The sequence below is a fragment of the Cimex lectularius genome, unplaced genomic scaffold (assembly GCF_000648675.2).
Source record: "Cimex lectularius strain Harlan isolate CLEC.00 unplaced genomic scaffold, Clec_2.1 scaffold130, whole genome shotgun sequence".
Taxonomy (NCBI): Eukaryota; Metazoa; Arthropoda; class Insecta; order Hemiptera; family Cimicidae; genus Cimex; species Cimex lectularius.
Genome location: NW_019392755.1, coordinates 605,907 through 627,530, shown reverse-complemented (window position 1 = coordinate 627,530; position 21,624 = coordinate 605,907). Strand labels below are relative to the sequence as shown.

Below are 21,624 nucleotides of genomic sequence, written 5' to 3'. Positions count from 1 at the left end.
AATAAGTAATTTCATAAATACCCGCACTTATCCAATACCAACGTGTTCATTATAAATAGACTTAAAGGAATTCTTAATAAATCAATTTAATCGGGTTAATAAAGCTTTTTCAAAATTTAATTTTAGTCGCAATTAAATGAGCAAAAATAGTTTTTGGGGATTAAAAAAATATTATTTTTGGTGTATTAATTTCATTGTTGGTTAACATAACCACAAAAATGTTATAGGAAATACGACGCAGAATTTGGTATTAATTAAGAAGATGAATCTACGAAATACTGCTTTTTTGCTTATTTCAACAAACATTCTGTAGGTAAAATAAGTAAAAAAAAAAATGGTCAAAACTTGTTGACTTTAGACTGATAATTTCGAGCGCATAACTCTCATAAGCTAGTGGTCCGATTTTTACGGTTGATAATTAGTTTTAAAGAAATTGTCAAGTGCATTTAATTACTGTATCAAACATTAAAATCGGACTATTATTTTCATTCAAAACATAAGGATAATTTCTAACAAATAATTTTGCTATTTTGTGTATTTTCTTATAGAAATATTTTATATACTTTATAGTACTTGCAAAATTAGAAAGCTAAGTTCTTCTCCGTTCAAATGGTTTGCTTGACATTAAAATCCTTTTAGCTGTTTTTGAATTATAGCTATTTCAATAAGATATTCTGATCTGACTTCTCAAAAATCGGAAAGACTTTGGGAATCATAATATCGATAAATTGAAATTGAAACAAAATTTTATATTTAATAATCTCTAGAGGAACTAAAACGCATATTTTTAGTAGTTTCGCAGAAAAAATATGACCCAGTTTACTTGAGAAATATTTGGTTTGTAGAATGTTTTTTTATTGCTAAACTTTCATAGCTTTTTCTATATTTTTATTTCAATTTACTTAAAAAATGCTGTACTGTAAAATGATATATTCACATAGTTGATTTGAGCAAATAGAACAGCGAAATAAAAATAGTAAAAAGAGAAAATTTCAATTTTCAATTTTTTTTGGCGAAACCAGGGTCTATTCATATGTTGTCGCGGATACGTGTCCGAAATTATGGAGTTATAATCACAAAAAAAACTGTTTCGCCCAAATCCGTTACCCAACTACCCGGTCATCCCTTTTTAGTAAAAACACTTATACTTAATGTGGTAATATTATTTTCTCGAAATTGTATTCATTTATTTTTATTGCTTTATTTGTACCATACACTCATTAGCACATATTTAGTGCGCATCAGCAGAGGTCATATCAAAACTCGGGGAGTCGACGTTTTTGAAAAAAAGTACATTAGTAAGTATGTCGGATCCAAACTTGTACCTTACACCTTACAGTAGTTATGAGCGACCTTAAACGTTGCAGCCGCCAACGCGCCTTCCTATGGAAACAAAAAGTTTTAAAAAGTATCGTAATTTCTTCTTTAAAATCCCATTTTCTCAAAAATATAATAATATCTGCGAGGCGATAAACCTGGAATTTAGGTCAGACTCAAAGAAGATTGCAAAATTATAGTCTGATAGAGCAGACCATCGATATGATCGGTAACGACCAACTTATAAATATTTGAAAATCTGTAAATACGCATGTAGAATGATTATTACAGGGAAAGTTGTTTTTCACATATTTTCATCATTATTATCCTCTATTAGCCATATTACAAAATTGTAAATAAAAATATGAATATTATAATCTAACTTATGATAAAAATGTGTTTACCAGTGGTAAATTTTGATAGACAGAAGGGAAAAAATCGTCTGCTCGTACAATGAAAGTCGCATTTGTCCACTTAAAAAATTATTCCAATTACATTAAACAAAGCTCGAAAAAAAATACAACACAAACGTTCCACGCTGTTGTTTTAAACTCCGGGGAAATCAATTATCTAAAGTTAAACCCTGTATAAACGGGGGAAAGTGTCGGTCAGCTGGGAAGTTCCGGCTGTTAGTTGGTATACATAATTGATGTGGCGTTAAGAGTGAAGCACTAAAGGGATGTCCTTTCAGGGGGAGCTCTGCGCCACTGGATTAACGGATGTCATCCACGCGGTCATCAATGGCACTGATGGCTGTCTCTTCTCCTTCGGACATTCCAAACTTGGTGAGTACTTCATCATACACTCAAATGGTTTTTATACATAAAGCACTATTGAAAATATTCTGTGATGATAATAATTCGGCCAAATAAAATATATATATACTGCAAGTAGAATATTACACAGAAAAAAATATCTGTAGTGTGATGCAATTAAATATTACTCAATCCCTGTATTTAAAGAACCTAAATCAAAGGATTCATGATGATTATTGAAAAGTTATGTTTTTTTATTACTTTTTCTTAGTTGCAATTTAGGTGAACCATTCATCCTCATTTGTTATTTTACAATTTTTCAACAAACTATTAATATACTATCTCATCCAAGAGTCCTTTTTCTTCTTCCAAGAATCCTAGTACCAATCTTCTACACAGTCTACAACTGACATACTACACATTCCAAACCTAGCTTAATAACTGAAGCAGTCTAACATCTGGAAAAAAGTACTGAAGAGGTCCTCACAGAAAAATATAGGCTTCGCAAATACTGGTCTAATAATCAGGTCGATGACTATACTGAAGTCAATAAGATGTGTTAGTAAACGAACACCTGCTGAGCTATCATATGGACGGGTAGTGAATTATTCTGTCAATTCTATCCAACAATAATGTCCATTATGAAGTCGCAGGCGAATAAGATTAATCTTATACTAACTTAGATAAAATAAAAGCGGGTATATGAATAAAATGGCTAAAGGGTGACATCGGAAAGCAGGGAAAATGAGAAAGCGGATAGGACGGCACAAAAAGCAGCTATGCACAGGCAAGTGCCTGTAGATTACAAGATAACTCTGTCCTTTACGAAACAGCTCACAAGAAAAAGAACGTTAAAATGCTGAGAAAATACATAAATGAATATAAGATAAGTGTTTAGGAAAATAGTACTAACCATAGCACACCAAAAAATCTTTTCACACCATGATTTCTAGACACAACTTACACTTTCGAGTGGAAATAGACAATGAACATAAGCTTAACGGCACGCATGAAGCATCCCTACATAGATTCGGTCTGGAGGAAGACGACAAATGTAATGCTCCTCTCCATGAGTCAACACGTTCCAACTTTCTGAAGAACGTGGTAACAAACGGACACCCACGATCATTACATCTAAGTGACTTGATTTCTTAACATTGCACACTGAAAATTGTGTTAATAAAATTAATTTTAATTTATTTTAACTCAGTTATGTTCAAATTAAGTAAGTGTAAAATTTACTTTTGTTTCATTTAATTTCTATTTATTTTTCTAAATTCGTTTATCTCAATTATTGAAATATAGAAATCCTGCAAATATGAAGGGAGCGGAGAAAGAAAAGCTTTCTATATAGGGGTACTATAGTGAATACCAAAAATCCTGGATCTCATTAACGGTCAGTACACCCTTTGGCGAATAAGTTTAAAACGAGTTAAAAAGCGTGAAGTTACATTAGACTTGCCCACCAGTGGACATGAATATCAAAATAATCCTTCCATCCAACCAAGTCCGCTAGCTTGGGCTTTACTGATACCATATTTACATGAAACTCATGTACAAGACTAAAACAATAACTTAAATACAATGAAAACACAGACGTCTACATGAACCAAAATTTAAACTAAGCACGTAACAAACTAACCGCTTACAAAACACTCATTAAACCGATTTGGACTTAAGAAATTGAGTTGTGGGGCTCGGCCGAATCCTTCAACATCAGCACATAGATTCACAAAGACCTTAACTTCCCGTCCGAGGAGGATTTGATCTTAACACAAGTCCAAAATTTTCATTCTAGGTCTAAGATATAATTTTCCTCATAATCTTCCACCCCGTCTAAAACTGCGATGGCCTCGTGACCTCCTATCTTGACCCGACCCTAGGCCCAAATACAAAACACTGGCTGGCTTCTCTTTCCATTGCATCGTGGTCTTAAAGATCTATCAAATTTGTAGGTGTTGCTCAAGTCATTTTTTTATATACAGTAATAACTAAATAAATGATCATTTTTTGATCACCCTAATTAGGTTTTGAAATATTCTTGAATCAAAAGTCGTAATGTTTTTCTAACTTATGATGAGTTATTTATTAATAATAAATATTCATGTTTTATCTTTTAATTGCCAAACATTTAGAAAAGTGGAATAAAAAAAGAGACATACGACAGTATGATAATATGTTGTAATATTATTATCTAAACTGCTCAAAAATAATAGGGATATTTGGAATTTATACTTATTCTATTAATTTTAGTTATATAATAGTAATAATAATAATTTGGTGACCCTTCAGTGCAGTTTGGAGGAGGCCGTGGGCTGGGATTTACTCTGGAGGACGAACTGTACTTTGCTGAAGGAAACCTCACCGCAATCCGTTATGTCCAAGAAATTATCGAGGACTAAAAGGATATAAAGAAATAAAACCTTTTATTTTGTTACTCTTCAAAATTCCTTAATTAAATATTCCTTCAATAAAAAACATACTAATTTCTAATCAATTTTAATGCAATTTATAATAAAAATAAAAATGCTACGAAAATTAAATACAACAGAATTGGCTATATCCCTATTCATTTTTGTGCACTTTAGTTTGGATCCAACAATATGTTTTACATATTGTTATCATCTTTTGTTCCCTTTGTCTCTGATCAGAAGAGTTATCATCTTTTAATAATCAAACTACCAACCATTTTACTTAAAATAATTTATCATTACTAATGTTTGGTATACCTCCAATATTGGCCACAACCTCGATCACTGTATCGTTGTAATTTCATGTAAAAATTGTGCGATATTTAAAAGTTTAATATTCAACAAGAATGGACTTAAAAACCTTTCAACCTGTTTCGTCGGCTATTGGAAGCGTAATGGAAAAATAATCTCAGGTATAAAAAATGTTCAACGTAGAATTTCAAATTAGGACGAAAGTTGTAATTTCATTTTTAGAGGCGGAGGCCGGGCCCATCGAGGATGAGCACCGTCGCTCATTTTAACCGCACGTCATTAAGTGTTTTATTACCCAGTAATTAAACAGTTTATTCTGTTTGTTCAAATGAAAGGCCTGGGATTAAATTGTAACGTTCCGCCATTATTGTTTATTTTGGCTTATTGCGCGCAACGAGAAAGCACGAGTATTTGGGATTCATTACTTGACAAAACAGAGGGCCCGTGAGGCTGGCAGGTGGTTTCTAATAAGAGCAGTCCGCCCGGTAACGAGTAAACTTGAAGACGAGTTAGTCATGTATGCTTCACGTTGTTAACAATGCCTTGATGTAGAGGTTGAGGTTGCCGGGCGTGTAGTAACCCCCAACGATTTCAGTTAATTTTTTCTATTTCAGGAAAATCCAACACCATGATTGGTCAGCCAAAAGCGGACCAGTTGGGAGTGATTCCGTGTGCCATATCCTGGCTTTTTAAATGTATCGCAGAACAAAAACAGAAAACTGGTGCGAGGTTCTCGGTCCGAGTGTCTGCAGTAGAAGTGGCAGGACCATCGTATATGCTTAAAGATCTCTTGAGCCAACACGCATCAGGTAATTTTTTTCTTCTTTTAATTATGATGATAACAACGATTTTATCAACTTTTGTGGTTTTTTAAATAAATAGTTTTAGTATTTATTTATAATTATTAACTATCCTTCTTTGTACACAACAAACACACGCACCCTATTAAATTAAATCTTCTTTATTTCACATCGACAATTAATAATAAAAATGGAAGGTTGCTTTATGTGTCCCACATAATAGAGGCGTGTCATTGTAGGCATGCCACCAGATTTACAAAGTTTTTAAATTTAAGAACGAGTTTTAGGGTCCCCTGTTCCGCTTTTTATGGGAATTGGCATTTTTTATTGAATAGTCAAAATATGTGTTTTGTATGAGTGAGTGTATTAATTAAAATGAATGGGTAGGATCTGATGGTGGGATAGCATCCCCCTCTCCCCACGAGCTGTTTACGTGATTTGGTTGATGGCGGAATATTTATAAAAGTATCCCATCGACCCCAATTAGATTGTTTTGTTATTGTATGCAAGTTGATGGAGGAATATTGAGTACCCCATCAACTAAATACAATGAATGCAATGCATATAAGTGAATGTATTTACTTGAGTGTGTGTTGTTGTATTTCGCATGCGCTCGGGGCTGAAATGACCAGACTGTCGGATGCCCCTTAAAAAAATAATACTAATAGTAATAACAATAATTGAAAAAGGGGGCTTTGGTGGCCGCATCGGTTTGGGGTTGACACGGCGCACTTGACTATAAGGTAAAAGTCCTGGGTTCTAACCTGCGGCCCTGCATTAAAACCAGGCATACTTATAAACATTTATTTTTCATGATTATTCGGAAATCGTGAGATGCGGTCTGGTGTGACGTTTTCTGAAACATTTTCTGAAACCTACGTCACACCAGACCGCATCTCACGATTTCCAAATAATCATCCACTAACGGTCACTAATCACTACACATTTATAGAAATGATAAATGATGGAGTGAGTGTGGTGTTCAATACTTTCCAAAAGGTAAAAAGTAAGTTGTTTTGCAACGATCCGGATTTCGAGCCTTTTAGCTCATCATCAGGTTGAAGGACTTCCACAACCACGTCTCTCGACATGAATTGCCAAAGTGAACCGCTGATACCTCCGCCAACGCGACGTTCCAATTATCAGCTGATTTTTTTAATGACGCTCAATTTGAACGTGCGAAACGCGGAAATTATAACACAAATAAATATTAGAATAATAAATACTTAATATTACTATAAATTACTATAAAAATAATAACAATTAAAATAATTAGATTAATTATTTGGATGTTTGATATTATTTATGTACATATTTAAAATGGGAGGTAGATCAAAATCTGTTATATTATTAATGCATTTATCACCATGTTCAATTTTACATTTTTTAATTTCAAATTTCTCAAACCAATCTAGTTCTTTCCCTTTGTTGAAACTATGTAACACTCTTGTATTTAAATTTGAATTGAAATTATGTTTTGTTTCTTTTAGATGGTCCTTAAATTCCGAAAATTTGCTCGATTTAGGCAAGTGTTCTTTTACTCTTGTTTTTATTTCTCTACCGCTTTGTCCTATATATTTAATATCACAATCATTACAATTGAGTTGGTAAACCCCACTTTTTGCCAAGTTGTCTACTTTGTCTTTAGGTTTTGAGAGGATGTTTTTAAGTGAACCCGTACTTCTAAAAGCTATTCTAAAACCTTCTTGTTTAAAAATTTTACTAACTTTTTCCGATAATTCACCAATGTATGGCAAACAACGGAAACCTACTGATTCATTTGTGGTGGGGTGACTGAGTCCTATTGTTGATTCGTTTAAAGTTAATTTTTTTATTCTTTTAACTAGCAACCTATCAATAAATATTTCTTGATACCCGTTGTTTTTTGCTAAGGTTTTAATAGTTTTTAATTCTTTTTTATAGTTATCAGGTGTTAGCGGAAGTTTTAACATCCGGTCTATGAGCCAAATGAAACCAGCAGCCTTTTGGGACCATGGGTGGGAAGAATCCGCTGGTATCATAGTGTCTGTAGTTGTGGGTTTTCTATATACGTCTATTTCTATTAGGTTGTTTATTATGGACAGTTTTAGGTCTAAAAAGTTCAAACATCCATCTTTGCCAATTTCCAATGTAAAATTTATATTACGGTGTAGAGAATTAATTAAAATTAAAATTCATAAGGAAAACAAACCTATAAGACCAGTAGTATCCTTTTATAATTCCCCATGCCATAAACTTGCAAGTACAATTGACAAAATAATTAAAACCCAGACGAAATTCAAACCTACATTCGGTATCAACAATTCTTTAGACCTGATAAAAGAATTAAATAACATCAATATATCAATATGTACTACACATTTATTTTTCAAAAACACCCCGAGGGTTCATATAACTTTGTGTTAAATACCCTCGTACAAAAATCCGAAATAATTTAAAACTGAATTACGTTTGACTTAAGAACAACAAAATAACATAAAAGCCCGATGCATATATTTCCTATGGTTCGTCGAAATCTTACTTGCCTCTGCTTTTACATTGGTAAAGCACAGATGAGTTAAATTTGTATGCAACTAACGCTTTTTCCCTGTAGTACCTTTAAAACTGACTCACCAGTTACAGTATGTAAATATTATGTTGACTAATTGAACAATTCATATAACATTCATATAACAGTTTAAATACATAATCCTCTTTGATTATTTTATTTGATACAGTAGACAGCGAAAGAAAAAATGTCTCTTTAATGTGTGAAGAGAAAAGGAAATCTCGCTATTTATGTATACGTCAAGAGGGAAAGGTCGTTTTTCTTGATTTGGCAGATTTCGTGTTGATCCCCTTCCAGATTCCCAATCAGAAAGGCAAATCCCTTTTAGCTAAAGTCTCAACTCCGGGCTAGTATTTAGAATGAAAGACCGATATCTACGCCGTCGGGCAGAGCCAGGAGGGGAATAAAAAGTTATGATTACTTGGCCGAAGGCGGTCAATTCCTTTCTGTTATCTCCCCTCGTGGATGGGTGGCTCTCTGTATTCATGTCGAGTAGACAATCTGTAAGATTTTTACCGAAACCCTGACTATATTGAGGTAAACCCTCTTCTGTAATTCCGATTTTAGTGATGGCGTGGGCCTAATGCCCTACGGTTAGTGTCCACACATAAGGTCTCCGTCGCATAAACTATTATTATTTCTTTAATAAAACCCAAGGGGGTTATGTGCCATAACTTGGGAATGCCATGGGCCTAGACACGATTATGGAGCCACTGTCATGCCCTTTAAATTACGTCGTTAACGTCTTTGTTAAAACATTATTCGAGATGAATTTATAACATGGATAAAATATCTGGAACCATTTTCTTTACTCTTCCACCCCAATGAAGATTTCATAAACAACAATAATAAGTACACTTTTTGAACATTTCTTAACATTTGGATTTTTCTTTCTCTTTTTTAGAGTTATGATAGAGAAGATACGTACCACAATTGAACCTAATAGATTACCTATCATTTGCTTATTTATTGCGTAATTTGATTTATAAGTATATGCTTTAAGAACGGTTTTTTTCTTTTGTTTTTTATACATTTTCTCATCAATATGTTTGTTTGCACAGCCTTTCACCCGAGAGTTTGTATGAACTACTTTTCAAAAGCTAGATCTTGTTTGAATTTTTTTCAAGTCTTGTTTTATATTCAAAGAACGGTCTTAAACAAGTTTTCCCTCAAAATACATCTTCAACATTATGAGTTAGTCAGTGAATATTTATAACTACATCAAAATACCGTGTGAGCTTTTATACGACACGGCCTTTCAGTTTTACGCTGCCTATTTTATTGTACAACTATTTACGTTCCAAAGGTTATTTTCCACGTAGAATCTGCTGGTGTTATTAAAATTTTAATAACTTGGCGCATTAAACCTATCGGATGATTAGCTCTTTTTTCAAATATAATGTTTTCTATTTTTTCACACACTTCGAATAATTTTCATAATCAAAAAATGGATACCAGATACTCTAAAGTTCACCGATTTGTTCCGGAGATATTGAAATTTTCGTTCAGAACCTGATTTACCTAGAGTATCATTTTAATTCATCCTGTACCTGATAAAAAAAAGGTAGAACAATAAAAATTTAATTTAATAAAAACATTTAAAAAATTGTGTAGATTTTTTAAAACCTAACTTTAAACAATAAATTAAATTATCATGTTAATTGTTTCCTTTTCCTACAGACCTCATGGGGAAAAAAGGAAATGAAAACTTGCGTTTAATAAACATTTTGTATGAAATTTACTTAATTTTTTAATTGTCTCAAAAATCCTAAAGCCGTCAATTTTGGAGGTGTTCCAAATTTGTGGTACACATTCTTGTCAAAAAAAGACTAGTGTCTCAAAAAAATTTAAAAATTTTGATTTCCCATTTGAAATACAAATAGTGACGTTGGACGTCGACGAAACTTGACATCTAAAAAAGTAGCAACGGTTTTGGGATATTTGCAATGTAAGGTGGGTTACCACTGGTCACTTTTTTGTATCAAAAACTTGGGAAAACCTGCTGGATTGTTACATTCAGCAAGCACTTCTTTGTTTCAGACGAATTACAGTAATACTGACGAAATAAGTTATTTTAAGCAATTGTCTACTACGCACGAAATCCATATTTCCATTATTCGTTAATCATTTTTTACGTTCGTTTATTAAGAAATTACAGCAAATGAAAGCGATTTCTGCTTCCAGTTTAAATAATTATTATTATTTGAAAAATGGACTGACGAAAGCTGACAAAAGCAAACAATAAAGAAATTAAATTATTCTTACAGTAGATTTACCTTTATGTTTTGTGCAATTATTGTAATAATGGGGGATGATTTTATTATTATTAGAGAGTATACATATTATTACCAACAGGAAATGTTTCCTTACAAATTTATTGTTTTTTTGATTTGTACCCCTGTCAGTTAACCGTTGGATGTTGATAACTTTTTACCCGTCGGCTTGTCGTTAAAGTGGAGGTTACCACGGGGTTTATTGTAATGAAGTGTGCGGCGTCAAGTATAAGAACATCAGGTATTTTGCCCCTATCTATCCCGCCCAAGCCCTCTCTCGGCCCTGGAAGAGGCAGTAATGTTTTACTGCCTAGAAAACACGGAGATCACTGTAAAGGAAAAGGCCGGTAACGTGAGCCTTCCGTTTTAATAAGAGAACAAAAATTCTATCTTATAACAGCAGAAATCGAAATAGAATCGCTAAATTGTCAATTTATAAACGGTCAAATGTTACGTTTGGAGAAAATAATTAGGTTGAACATTTTTATATTACTTCTGCTCTAAAAAAAATTACTTCTTTCTGCTTATGTTAAGAAAGTTTAAACACGACGTCAAAAATAATTTACTTATTAATTATTAATTAATTTATTATAGATTGGTAGAAAGGCAAATGTTGCACGTGCATTCCTGAACAAGTTGCTGATACTATAAAATATCAGTTATTAAGAATTTTGGATTGTTTCAAATAATGCACAGATGCAGCAAGATGAAGATGTTTGGTTGTTTAATATGATTAAAGTACACTGTAAGAAAGGATTTTATTTAAAACAATTTTCTATTGATATTCTTACTGTTTTGGCCTGGTCGGTAAATAGTGCATAAAAATTTATCAGTTTATGTGTATATCTAGGGTTAGTGTTAAAATGCTACTCATAAAAAATACTATCAACAAGATCACCCTTGACCTTTACTCATTGATTTTCGTTATGATGTTCTGCTTGTTTCACAGCAGTGCTTCTCGAATCTAGGAGTATGATTCTTGGTAAGAAAAGAAAGTAAAAATTTTAATTTTCGGTTTATTGTTGGTTTTTGTCATACCATGAGTGCTTTTATCATTACCATTTCTGCTAATTGTCGTTGTAGGCATTTATGACTTTTATATTCACAGAAAATTTATATTCACAATGTGATCATTAATTAATCCAAGATGTCTGGTCTATGTCGTTTACTATCCCTTCAGATATTTTTTACTGACTGAATTCATAGCTTTTTTCAAGAATTTTTGGTAATCAATTATCTTCTTATTTCCTTAATTTGAAGCACTTCTGGACAGTGATTGCCGTAGATGGTAAATTAAATTTCAAAGGTTTTGCTCGAAATAGTACGCGTATGAGGGTGGCATTTTTGGGGTATTAAGTTAGTTTCCATATAAAAGCAGAGTTAGTAATAGATCGAGACTCTCAAATGGCTACAGGTTGGATTAGCTTTTGTTTATTATAAAAACATTAACAATGTTATTTCAATTTTAATAATTGAACAACTTTAATTTTTTCGAAGTTTTCTTTTCTATTTTTAAATAGGTTTTTTCTTGTTTTTTAGATAATATATCCACTTCTTTTTACGTTTAACTTTTCATATTTTTGCCACAGTCATTGTCAATTTCATGTGAAAAAAATTACAATATATTCATGCGCCAAGTAAAGCCGGAACTAACTATGAAGTCTTATTCCATACCTTGCAGTGCGATTTTTTTTGCAATTCAACAAACCAAACTAAAATTGATCAATAAAAGTTAAATCATGAAGAATCGTTTTAAGCATTATTATCACCTTACCTTATATTTGCTATAAACAACTACTTTGATTTAAGAAAATGGTAAAAAATTAGTTATGTTACTTTGTTGAAATAATCTGTTAATATGATAATTTGAACATTAACTGTGGTCGCTTTGGTAACTTGCAATATTTTTATTGCAGAATGTGAACAGTCACCCGGGATCTACTTATGTGAGGGAGCTCTTCAGAACTACTGCGAGTTAAGGGCGCCAACCCCAGAAAAGGCGGGTTTCTTTTTCGACAATGCCCTTACTGTAAGATCATCAGAACAATCTCATTTATTCTATACACTGCACGTCTATCAGTACAGCGTAGCCGGCAAAGGTGGAGGTAACTGGTCAAAGACTTTTAGATTATTCTATGTTTATACTAAGAATAATTGGTTCTTATGCACGTTCTCATCTTTCTATTGTTCCAGTCGCAGGAGGCAGGAGCAGGCTGCATCTAATAGACCTTGGAGGATGTGAAAGAAGCAAAGGCACTGGTCTACCTCTTTCTGGTATTGGTAATGTTCTTCTAGCGATTTTCAATGGTCAAAAGCACATACCTCATAGGTAATAAAATAATATGATTTTTAGGATTTACATTAAAAAATTACAATTAAAATTTTCGGTATTCAAATGATTTGATGATGTATTGCTAAAATGATAATATATCCAAATTTAGAGAACACAAATTGAGCCAGCAGTTGAAAGAATGTCTTGGCTCACTCACATGCCACGCTGCCATGATTGCTCACGTCTCTCCAGAAGAATCCTGTTACACGGACACCCTTACCACAGTTCATCTCGCTTCCAGGATTCACAGAATGAGGCGGAAGAGATTTAAGGTAACCCTGTAAAAGTATTTTCTTGGTAAATTTTCAGTTTTTAGTACTTTTGTCTTTCGTTTAGTTTCCTGCAAACGGCGGAGCCATAGCTGGTGAAGAAGGGTGCAGGTTGACAGGGAGTAGTGACATTGATCCTTCCAGTAGCGAACAGTCCGCCGATACGGTCATTTACGTTGGACCAACAGATGAAACCGATGGAGAACATCCGCCTGTCTATTTACCTAGTCTTAATTCTGGTAGGATGTACTTATATTGATATTATTATTAGATATAGAAGAACGAAAACGGTTACCTAATAATTAATTAATAATAAATTGACTAATTCAGTACGCAAATTTTACATAAAAGCAATAAAAAATTTAGAATGTGTCAAGTTTTAAATGTAATACAACTGATAATCAGCAATTCTGATAGCCAGAATATGGAAAAGTTCAATAAAAATTAAAATACTATAGATTTTAAGAAAAACTGAAGAAATATAGCCAATCTATATCAGTACTCTGTGTTTTTTTTTATCATTGCATAATTTACTATGAATTTAATCTCTTCATTCTCACACATTCTCTCTATAATAAACTTGTATGGCAACTAGAAAAGTTATGTATTTTATAAACATCACGCTTTCCTTATGCATCTTTTTGATATTAAATTTCTGAAACCTAGTTATTGTAATTCAAAAATAAGCATTTTCCTGAATAAAATGTTTTGCTTTCTTCTTATTCAGTTAATAACAACATAATTAAAACAAAATGTATGGATTGCTTATACTCTCAAACTGGAAAAATGTGTTAGCAATACTATTTTATATGCTTAATTGTACATTTTAATGTATTTTATTTTTATGTAATGTACGTAATTTTAATTGTGTTTATATCATATTTTAAAATTATAGGTGACAACCGCTGCGCTATGAGCAAAGCACTTCGAGGATCTTTAGTAGATCAGAAAATCAAAAGCGTCTCCAGATCGGTCCCGGCTTCACCACAAAGATCCGCACCAGAAGAAAAGCCAACACAGAGAAAGGCCACAAAACCCAACAGCACAAGGTCTTCCCCGGTGAGGCAGGCGAAAACCTCTAGAGAAGAGAAATGGATCGACGGTCCACGGATCCTCAAGTCGAAGGTCACCGAAGGTCGCAACATACACTTGGGCAGGGAGAAAAAAGAGACTTGGGTCGACGGGCCCAAACTTTCTAATGGGCATAATTACGGTTTCATGGACAGTCACAAGAAGAACATGATACGAAAGTGGGTCGAAAACCAGAGCATGCATGTCGGCAAGTCTAGGCACCACAAGGAACAGTTCCGATCGACAGACGAGGCTAGAGGACGAGCCAGCGGACAAGAGGATGAAGGAAGCTCCAACCAAACCACACATTTACTACCTGTCAACAAAGGTATTAGACAATGAATTGAAAGGCTTTTCTTATAATTGTTGTGCTTGCTTTTTATGTTAGTAGTCCCACTAGAAAAGCTGGAGTGTTCTGGTGTAGATCAGGAGTACGATGAAGACATGGAAGTAGAAATAATAGAAGTGGAAGAACCAGCTGAGCCGGTTCCAATGCAAGATTGTTGCCTCCAGGTATTAATTAAATATCTTAAAATACTTTTCATATATATTTAGAGTGTGTGCATCAATAATGTTTTCACTAGCCCTCATATTAATCCTGTTATACACACTCCAGTACAATTTCATGCATATTGAAAATGGCGAATGTTTCAAAGTGGTAAGGAAGAACAGTCCTTATAAACTGATAGGCAAAAAATTCCACCCAATTCATTTTTTTTTTCTCGATAAAAGAAAATTCTGTCCTTAATTTATCTCATTGTTGTTATTAATAAATATTTGTTTACGCTGTTTTAAAGGGAGAATATAAATTAGACGTAAACACACTTAATCCTTAATTCACAACAAGAATAAAGGATTTTTCAATGTTTACTTTTTACGGAAATTAAAATGTATACTCAGTCTCATTTGAATTCTGAAGCCATAAACTGTTTAGTTTTCATCTTTGTTTTCTTAATTTCAATTTTTATACTTAAAAATGTCACGTAGTACTAAGGATGTGGCGCATGGTGTGGCACTTATTGATGATGGATGTCCATCAAGTATGTGGCTATTGCCATCGGAGTTCTCTGAGAAACTCGGCGAGACGCCGTTAGACGTTTGCGAGAATCTTGCTCCTACCATTGAAGGCTCGGTTCTCAAAGCCCTAGGGTAACAGAACTTCAAGATGACCGTATTTTGACCTTGAGATTTCTGCGAAACCGGCACCTTACTGTTGTTCCATCAAGTATGCGGTTATTGCCATCGGAGTTCCCTAAGAAACTCGGCGAGACGCCGTTAGACGTTTTCGAGAAACTGGCTCCTACCATTGAAGGCCCGGTTCTCAAAGCCCTAGGATAACAGAACCACAAGATGACCGTTTTTTGGCTTTGAGATTTTTGCGAAACCGGCACCGTACTGTTGTTCCATCAAGTATGCGGCTATTGCCATCGGAGTTCCCTAAGAAACTCGGCGAGATGCCGTTAGACGTTTTCGAGAAACTGGGTCCTACCATTGAAGGCCCGGCTCTGAAAGTCCTAGGGTAACAGAACCACAAGATGACCGTTTTTTGACTTTGAGAATTCTGCGAAACCAGCACCTTATAGTTGTTCAAGTGATTCATCAGCTCCAGGAAGTTGGAGGTGTCCAAATTTTTAACTTTCTCCTCGAAGAAGATTAAATCAGTATGGACTGATGGCTTTTCGTCCAGTAAGACGAACAGAATTGACCGTAAAACACAGAGTTGTACGGCTCCCATTTGCTCGAGAACACAGCCATTGGTCTTTGGATGATTGGTCTGCTGTACTTTTTACAGATGAGTGTAGATTTACTCGGCTTTCCTTTCCCTAATTATCCCCTTCTATATAATCCTGAAATGATAATCAGGCCGACCCATTACCCATTCTTTCCCATTGTGGGCTCCTTTCACCTCAGAGAAGCCCACTCCTCATATAAAAATATCTTTCTATCCCGACTTCCTTCCCCATCTTTTCAAAAGCCAATATAAAACATCAATATCTCACTGGCTCTCTCTCAACACGACACACAAGAACGACACATCTACACAGAAAACAAACAATTTGAGTGAGTACAAATAATCTGAGTGAATCTAAAATTTCTAGCATTCTATTAATTCACTTTTCTGTTCACATCCTACATGTATTTTTTAAAATTTAAGCAATGTTTATAAATCCCAGGCCTTGAAGATGATCTTAATAAAGTTCGAAACGTTGGCACTATAAAGAAAATGTTTTTCTAAACCTACGTCATACCAGACCGCATCTCGCGATCTCTAAATAACCATTTACTAACGGTCATAAACACCACACATTTAAAAAGATAATCTATTTTAAACAAAATAAAGTTCATCGAAATCAAATCTTTCTGTATTGGTCCATATCGAATGTAGTTGTAATGTTTAATGAACATTTTATTCAGGTAACAGAAGAGGATATCGCTCTTTGTATGGGAGAAGTTGAAAACCCTTTGCCAGAGGTGGACCAAGAGGAGCACCCATTAAGAATACTAAGTCAGGAGAATTTGACCGTAGTGTCTACATTTACTGGTAAATTTATTCTCTATTTCATTTTTAAATTAATTTAAATCTAAATAAAGATATTTACAGATTCACTATCAATTGTTAACGATCTGGAAAGGCTGTTTCCTCGAAACTCAACACTGGTTGGAGGCGGCAACATATGGGAGAAGACGAAAGCTAACAACGCCGATATCCTTGCTAAAAAAAGTAAAATTTCATTATTATAATTATATCATATTTGTAACAACTATTTGTTCAGTGGCACAGTACGAGCAGTTGACTGCGCTCCATGATCTGTACAACGCCAAGAGGATTGTCAACGAGATGAAACCGGTTTCACGATGCCAATCACTCATGTTTTCGGAGTTCATCAGCGGAACAGCTAATGACTTTGATGTGAATAGCATAGCAAGTGAACCTGCTTACTTTCCGGGAGAGAGTAAGCTCTGTGACAATTGTAAAGTAAATCTGGAGGTGAAAGAAGAGGCCAATATGGCATGGGCTAAGCAGGACACGAGATTTCACAGTTTTCGCAAAATGTATAATGAATTTTTGTTTTTTTATTTTTTCTTGGAATAAAGTTTCGATTTATAGGACAAGCATTTCATCACTGAGGCATCCTGATGGGGCTTCGAATCCAAATTTGAGGGACATGTGCAACCGAGAACCTGGAAATGGAGCAGAAATGAATATGGGAAAGGATGAGGATGATGACATCTCTGTACCTCCTCCTCTAAACTCTAGCATGTACACTATTACAAGAGAAACGTGAGTGTACCATCATATTCTTAAGCAAACATTTAACTGGTGCTTGATGCATACTACATTTTTCCCGGTTTGTGATGCATAGTAGTCCTCGTGTTGTCCTTCCTTTACCATAATTGTCCCCCGATTCTGGTCAATTTAGCTACCCATGAGAAGTTAAAATGCATACAATTGGCAATATCGTGGCAACTCATGACAATCCTTACATAATGACATGCTTTAAAAATAAAACTAGAAACAATAAAATTACAAAAGTTGAACTAAATTGTAAAATATAAAAGTTCTGTTATTACTTAACTGTAAAAAAAGGAAAAAAATAATTTTTTTCTTCTACCCCCCACAAGAAAAATCAAATAAATGTCATTTATTTCAGTTTTGATGGAGCAAAACTTAAAAATGGAGGGTGTGAACTTACCAACAGCTTCGACCACACTATAAATAAAGGTAATAAATTATTTTTTCCAAAAATGTAACTAAAATATATTTTCTAAAACAAATTTTAGCTCAGTATTGTAAAGCTGATGTCGAGAGGCTGGAGAAAGGATGGAATGACACTCAAAAATGCATAAGGCGTGATATCGGGCAGGAACAAAAGGTTTTGAAAGCCGAAATTACTGCAACGAGACATCGTATATTTTCTCCGCTGTGAGTAACGCTTTGGCTGTTGCTACAAATGCCTATGCCTGACCTAATTTACATTTTTAACATTTGTAGATACTCTTGTTTTAGTGGAAACGGGGGCTTGTTTGAAAAGCGAAATCAATTCCAGGCGACATCATCAAGCAAAACGCCCAACAAGTCGCAGGCAGTATAAAATATATACAACTGATCCTCACACTTTGCAACCAATTAACCCACAATCTTCTAATGTGTACACATTATTAAAATATGAAGTTGTTTTTGTGTAATACAACATTTTGAATCTTCATTACTTTAAATCTCAGACCAACTTTTTTGTAAATGAAAAAAAGTCAATATCTACAAAGTGGTTATTCCCGAATTATTTATATAATCAATTAGTGTTGGAATGTAGTAGGAATGCTGAATGTAAAAATTATATTTTCTTCTATAAACGTTCTTACCTCAAACACTGTGACTGCATCAAACTAAATGTCTTTCAACTGAATCTTTGACTATAAAGAAGTAAACAATAATTTCACTCTTTAGTACTTTTTAATAATTAGCTTAAAAAGAGGTTAAATTATCTATCTTTCGGTCATTCTTAAAGACATATTCTTAAAAGAAAACTAAGAAATTTTCTCACACTCTTTGATTTACATACTTCGGTCATTTGGAACAGATGTGTTAATTACTATAACTAATATGTAAATAAATTAATTATATGTGATATTTTAGTGTAAAAATGTCAAGCTTCTATTCTAGCTTTGAAAGTGGTTATGTTGTATTTGTATGTTTATATTTGCGACCAAAATTATAAATTAAAAGAAACCTGAAGAAAATTATACACAAAAACTGCATATGGTCTGATCTAAAATGAAAATCAATGGACATAAAACAATAAAAAAATATTAGTAATGCAGGGAGCAAAACTCTCGTCATGCATGAAAAAGATTAAGTAATGTAATGATTAACGTTAATTTGTAATTAAAATGTAAATTTGTGTACTTACTAATTGTCATTTGTAAAATTTTATGAAAATATAGTTATTGTTTTTTTTTGTTTTTTTCAAATTTGTTGTTATATTCCTTAAATTACTACCTCTTGTTAGTATTATTTGACTATAATATCAAAAGAAAAGTTTGAATCCAAAAAGCAATTAGCTGTTGTTTATTATACGCAAATAAAAATCTTCACTTTTGAATTCAACAATTTGTTGAACTTTTGTCATAAATAATAACAGAAAAAGATCAACTATTCTTAAGTCATTCCTGTCATATAGGAGGGTTAATATACAATTAGGTGTTGGGTGTCAGATAAGGGGTTAATCGACTTACTATTTTTTTTTTTTTTTTTTTTTTTGTATTATTGTCAATTAAAATTTCAAAGGCCATGCTGATATTCAAACTCAAAACACTAACATAGCAAATATGATTGCCACCAATTGGCTACTGGGGTCCTTAATACGTATATGTCTTTAAGAATGCTAAATATCATTTTGTATTTGTGTTTCTTAGTGACCTGTTCTTTCATAATTTGTTGAAATCGTGAGGAGCAGTCAAAAATGAGGTAGTTTAGAAAAACACCTTTTTCATTTTTGCCGATTCCTACCTTTATTTGGGTCATCTTTATACATATTACAAAACATTTGTTGATTGGAAAAAATAAACTGAGATGTAAATATAAATTTTGAAACAAGAAATTCATACTCACAAAGTATCGTGCTATTCTTGTGGTGTCATAATGGTGTTGTGTGAAAGTGTTGTGAAACATGAATTTGACAAATTGTATTTTTTCCAATCAACATATGTTTTGTAATTTACCCAGGCCCTGAAGATGACCTGAATAAAGGTTGGAACGTCGGCAAAAAATGAAAAAGGTGTTTTTCCAAACTACCTTATTCTTGACCACTCCTCACAACTTCAACAAATTATTTTGTATTTTAATTAGTTATTCTTTTAATTTAAGGACTTGAATGAAAAAGCAAGTGTCACAAGTTGGATTTGAACCCACTACCTTTGGCTTAATAAATTAATCTTCGATCTACTCGGACACCAACTCTTCATCTCAACCTTCAACCTATCAAATTTTTCCCTCTTTTTGCCATATTTTCAAATGTCATTTAATCGGTGTGGGAGGGTTAGCGAAATAAGTACTTCCATAACTATTATATTAATCCATATATGTATTTAGTAGTCATAGTTGACCTATTATGTTAATTAATACAGTCAACTATGACTACTAGATACATATATGGATTAATTTGTATCCTGGCTGGTAGAATTTAGTCTTATTCACCATTAACATTACAAGAAGAAAATATTTCAATGGCCATTAAACGTTTGAGCAGTAATACTAATTTATTTTGAGCAATACTTTCTTCAATATAAACACATTGCACATTTTCATTATTAAAATATGATCAATATTCATAACCAATCTACAACAGTTTAAAAACTAATTTGTCATTTCATTTAATGATAATATAAACAAATTCTACGATAGTATAAACAATTGAAACGAAACGAATTTTGCATCGATAGGTTTTTAAAACATTCCTCTTTTGTAAAACAATTTTCTCATTTAAAACCTAAAAATTTGTTACCCACACGAATATAAATATTTTACAAAAAGAAGTCGAATAAGTAACAAATTTGGCGAAGAAGTTAAAAAAACCTACCAATTAACAAAACTAATTAAAATTATAAACTAATATCATCCCCCATTATCTTTCATTTAGAAAAGAATGGTAGAGACAAATAACATTGATAGCAAATTAAATCAAATGGCACCCTGAGTTGTATGTTGCTATAAACCCTAAATATCTTAAATTTATTAAAAATATCTATCAATTACTCTTTTTAAAAAGTATAATTGCAATATTCATGTTAAAACCACAAGTATAAAACCAATATTCATGTTGCAGTCGTTTTTGTCTAAAGGTAATTCAATTTATTTTGCACTTTTCTTTTGCTAATTTTAGTAATTACTAATTTTACTAACATATCGTAAATTTTAAAATAATTTCAAATTATTATTTGAAAATACATAATCTAGAGAAAAGAATTTCTTTTAAAAAAATCATTTGGCATAACGCTTGAAATATAAAAAGTGCAGTTAAAAAATTATCTTCAATAGCGTAAACCATCTTTTGATGTTGCACCTCCAGTACTCTGGCTCCTGTTCACTTTAGTAGACACTTTAGTTTCTGGATGTTTGTGCCTGCTGATGGTCTTCCTGTTTGCTTTGACAATTTGATTTGTAGAAAGTCCTGACACTGGGTATTTGAGTTTGGAGTTTTTTGAAGGTGTTGATGGATTTGAGACTGATTTTGAGAGCAGTGTTGAAAAGATTGATTTTTTTCCCGTGTCAGTGAAATCGGTATGCTTCTGTGTTTCAACATGCCACGAAACAGGCCTCTCCTGCTCCCCTGGATGTTGCGGCATCACAAAAGCATTTGTCTGCTTTAGAAGGCTTCTATCATTGCACAATGCAGATATCAATGGAAGGTCTAAGTTACGACTCTTCTCTCTCAATGAAGATATATCGAGTGGCGAATCTTTCTTTTCGACGACAGAATCCTTGCGTGGTGTTGACTTGCTTGAAGAAGCCATACCAGCAAAACTTGCTTCTAAATT

The 21,624-nt window shown here is 33.2% G+C and overlaps 2 protein-coding genes across 6 annotated transcripts in view; one reads left to right on the top strand and one right to left on the bottom strand.

The window, feature by feature from the left end:
• The window catches only part of LOC106672528 (kinesin-like protein CG14535), a 347,817-nt gene extending 328,821 nt beyond the window's left edge, over nt 1-18,996 (top strand). For all 3 annotated transcript variants that reach the window (XM_014404053.2, XM_024227302.1, XM_024227301.1), the window contains 15 exons: nt 2,009-2,102; nt 5,410-5,604; nt 12,333-12,521; nt 12,610-12,745; nt 12,858-13,020; nt 13,085-13,256; nt 13,913-14,416; nt 14,477-14,601; nt 16,504-16,630; nt 16,691-16,810; nt 16,863-17,142; nt 17,198-17,371; nt 17,742-17,812; nt 17,872-18,013; nt 18,083-18,996. In XM_014404053.2, coding sequence (XP_014259539.1) covers nt 2,009-2,102; nt 5,410-5,604; nt 12,333-12,521; nt 12,610-12,745; nt 12,858-13,020; nt 13,085-13,256; nt 13,913-14,416; nt 14,477-14,601; nt 16,504-16,630; nt 16,691-16,810; nt 16,863-17,142; nt 17,198-17,371; nt 17,742-17,812; nt 17,872-18,013; nt 18,083-18,182 — 2,592 coding nt within the window. In that variant the 3' untranslated portion in view covers nt 18,183-18,996. The remainder of the gene's footprint in view (nt 1-2,008; nt 2,103-5,409; nt 5,605-12,332; nt 12,522-12,609; nt 12,746-12,857; nt 13,021-13,084; nt 13,257-13,912; nt 14,417-14,476; nt 14,602-16,503; nt 16,631-16,690; nt 16,811-16,862; nt 17,143-17,197; nt 17,372-17,741; nt 17,813-17,871; nt 18,014-18,082) is intronic.
• Nucleotides 18,997-20,323: 1,327 nt separating this feature from the next.
• LOC106672527 (protein expanded) overlaps nt 20,324-21,624 on the bottom strand; it is a 54,720-nt gene continuing 53,419 nt past the window's right edge. For all 3 annotated transcript variants that reach the window (XM_014404048.2, XM_014404049.2, XM_024227300.1), the window contains one exon: nt 20,324-21,624. In XM_014404048.2, the coding sequence (XP_014259534.1) occupies nt 21,118-21,624 (507 nt within the window). In that variant the 3' untranslated portion in view covers nt 20,324-21,117.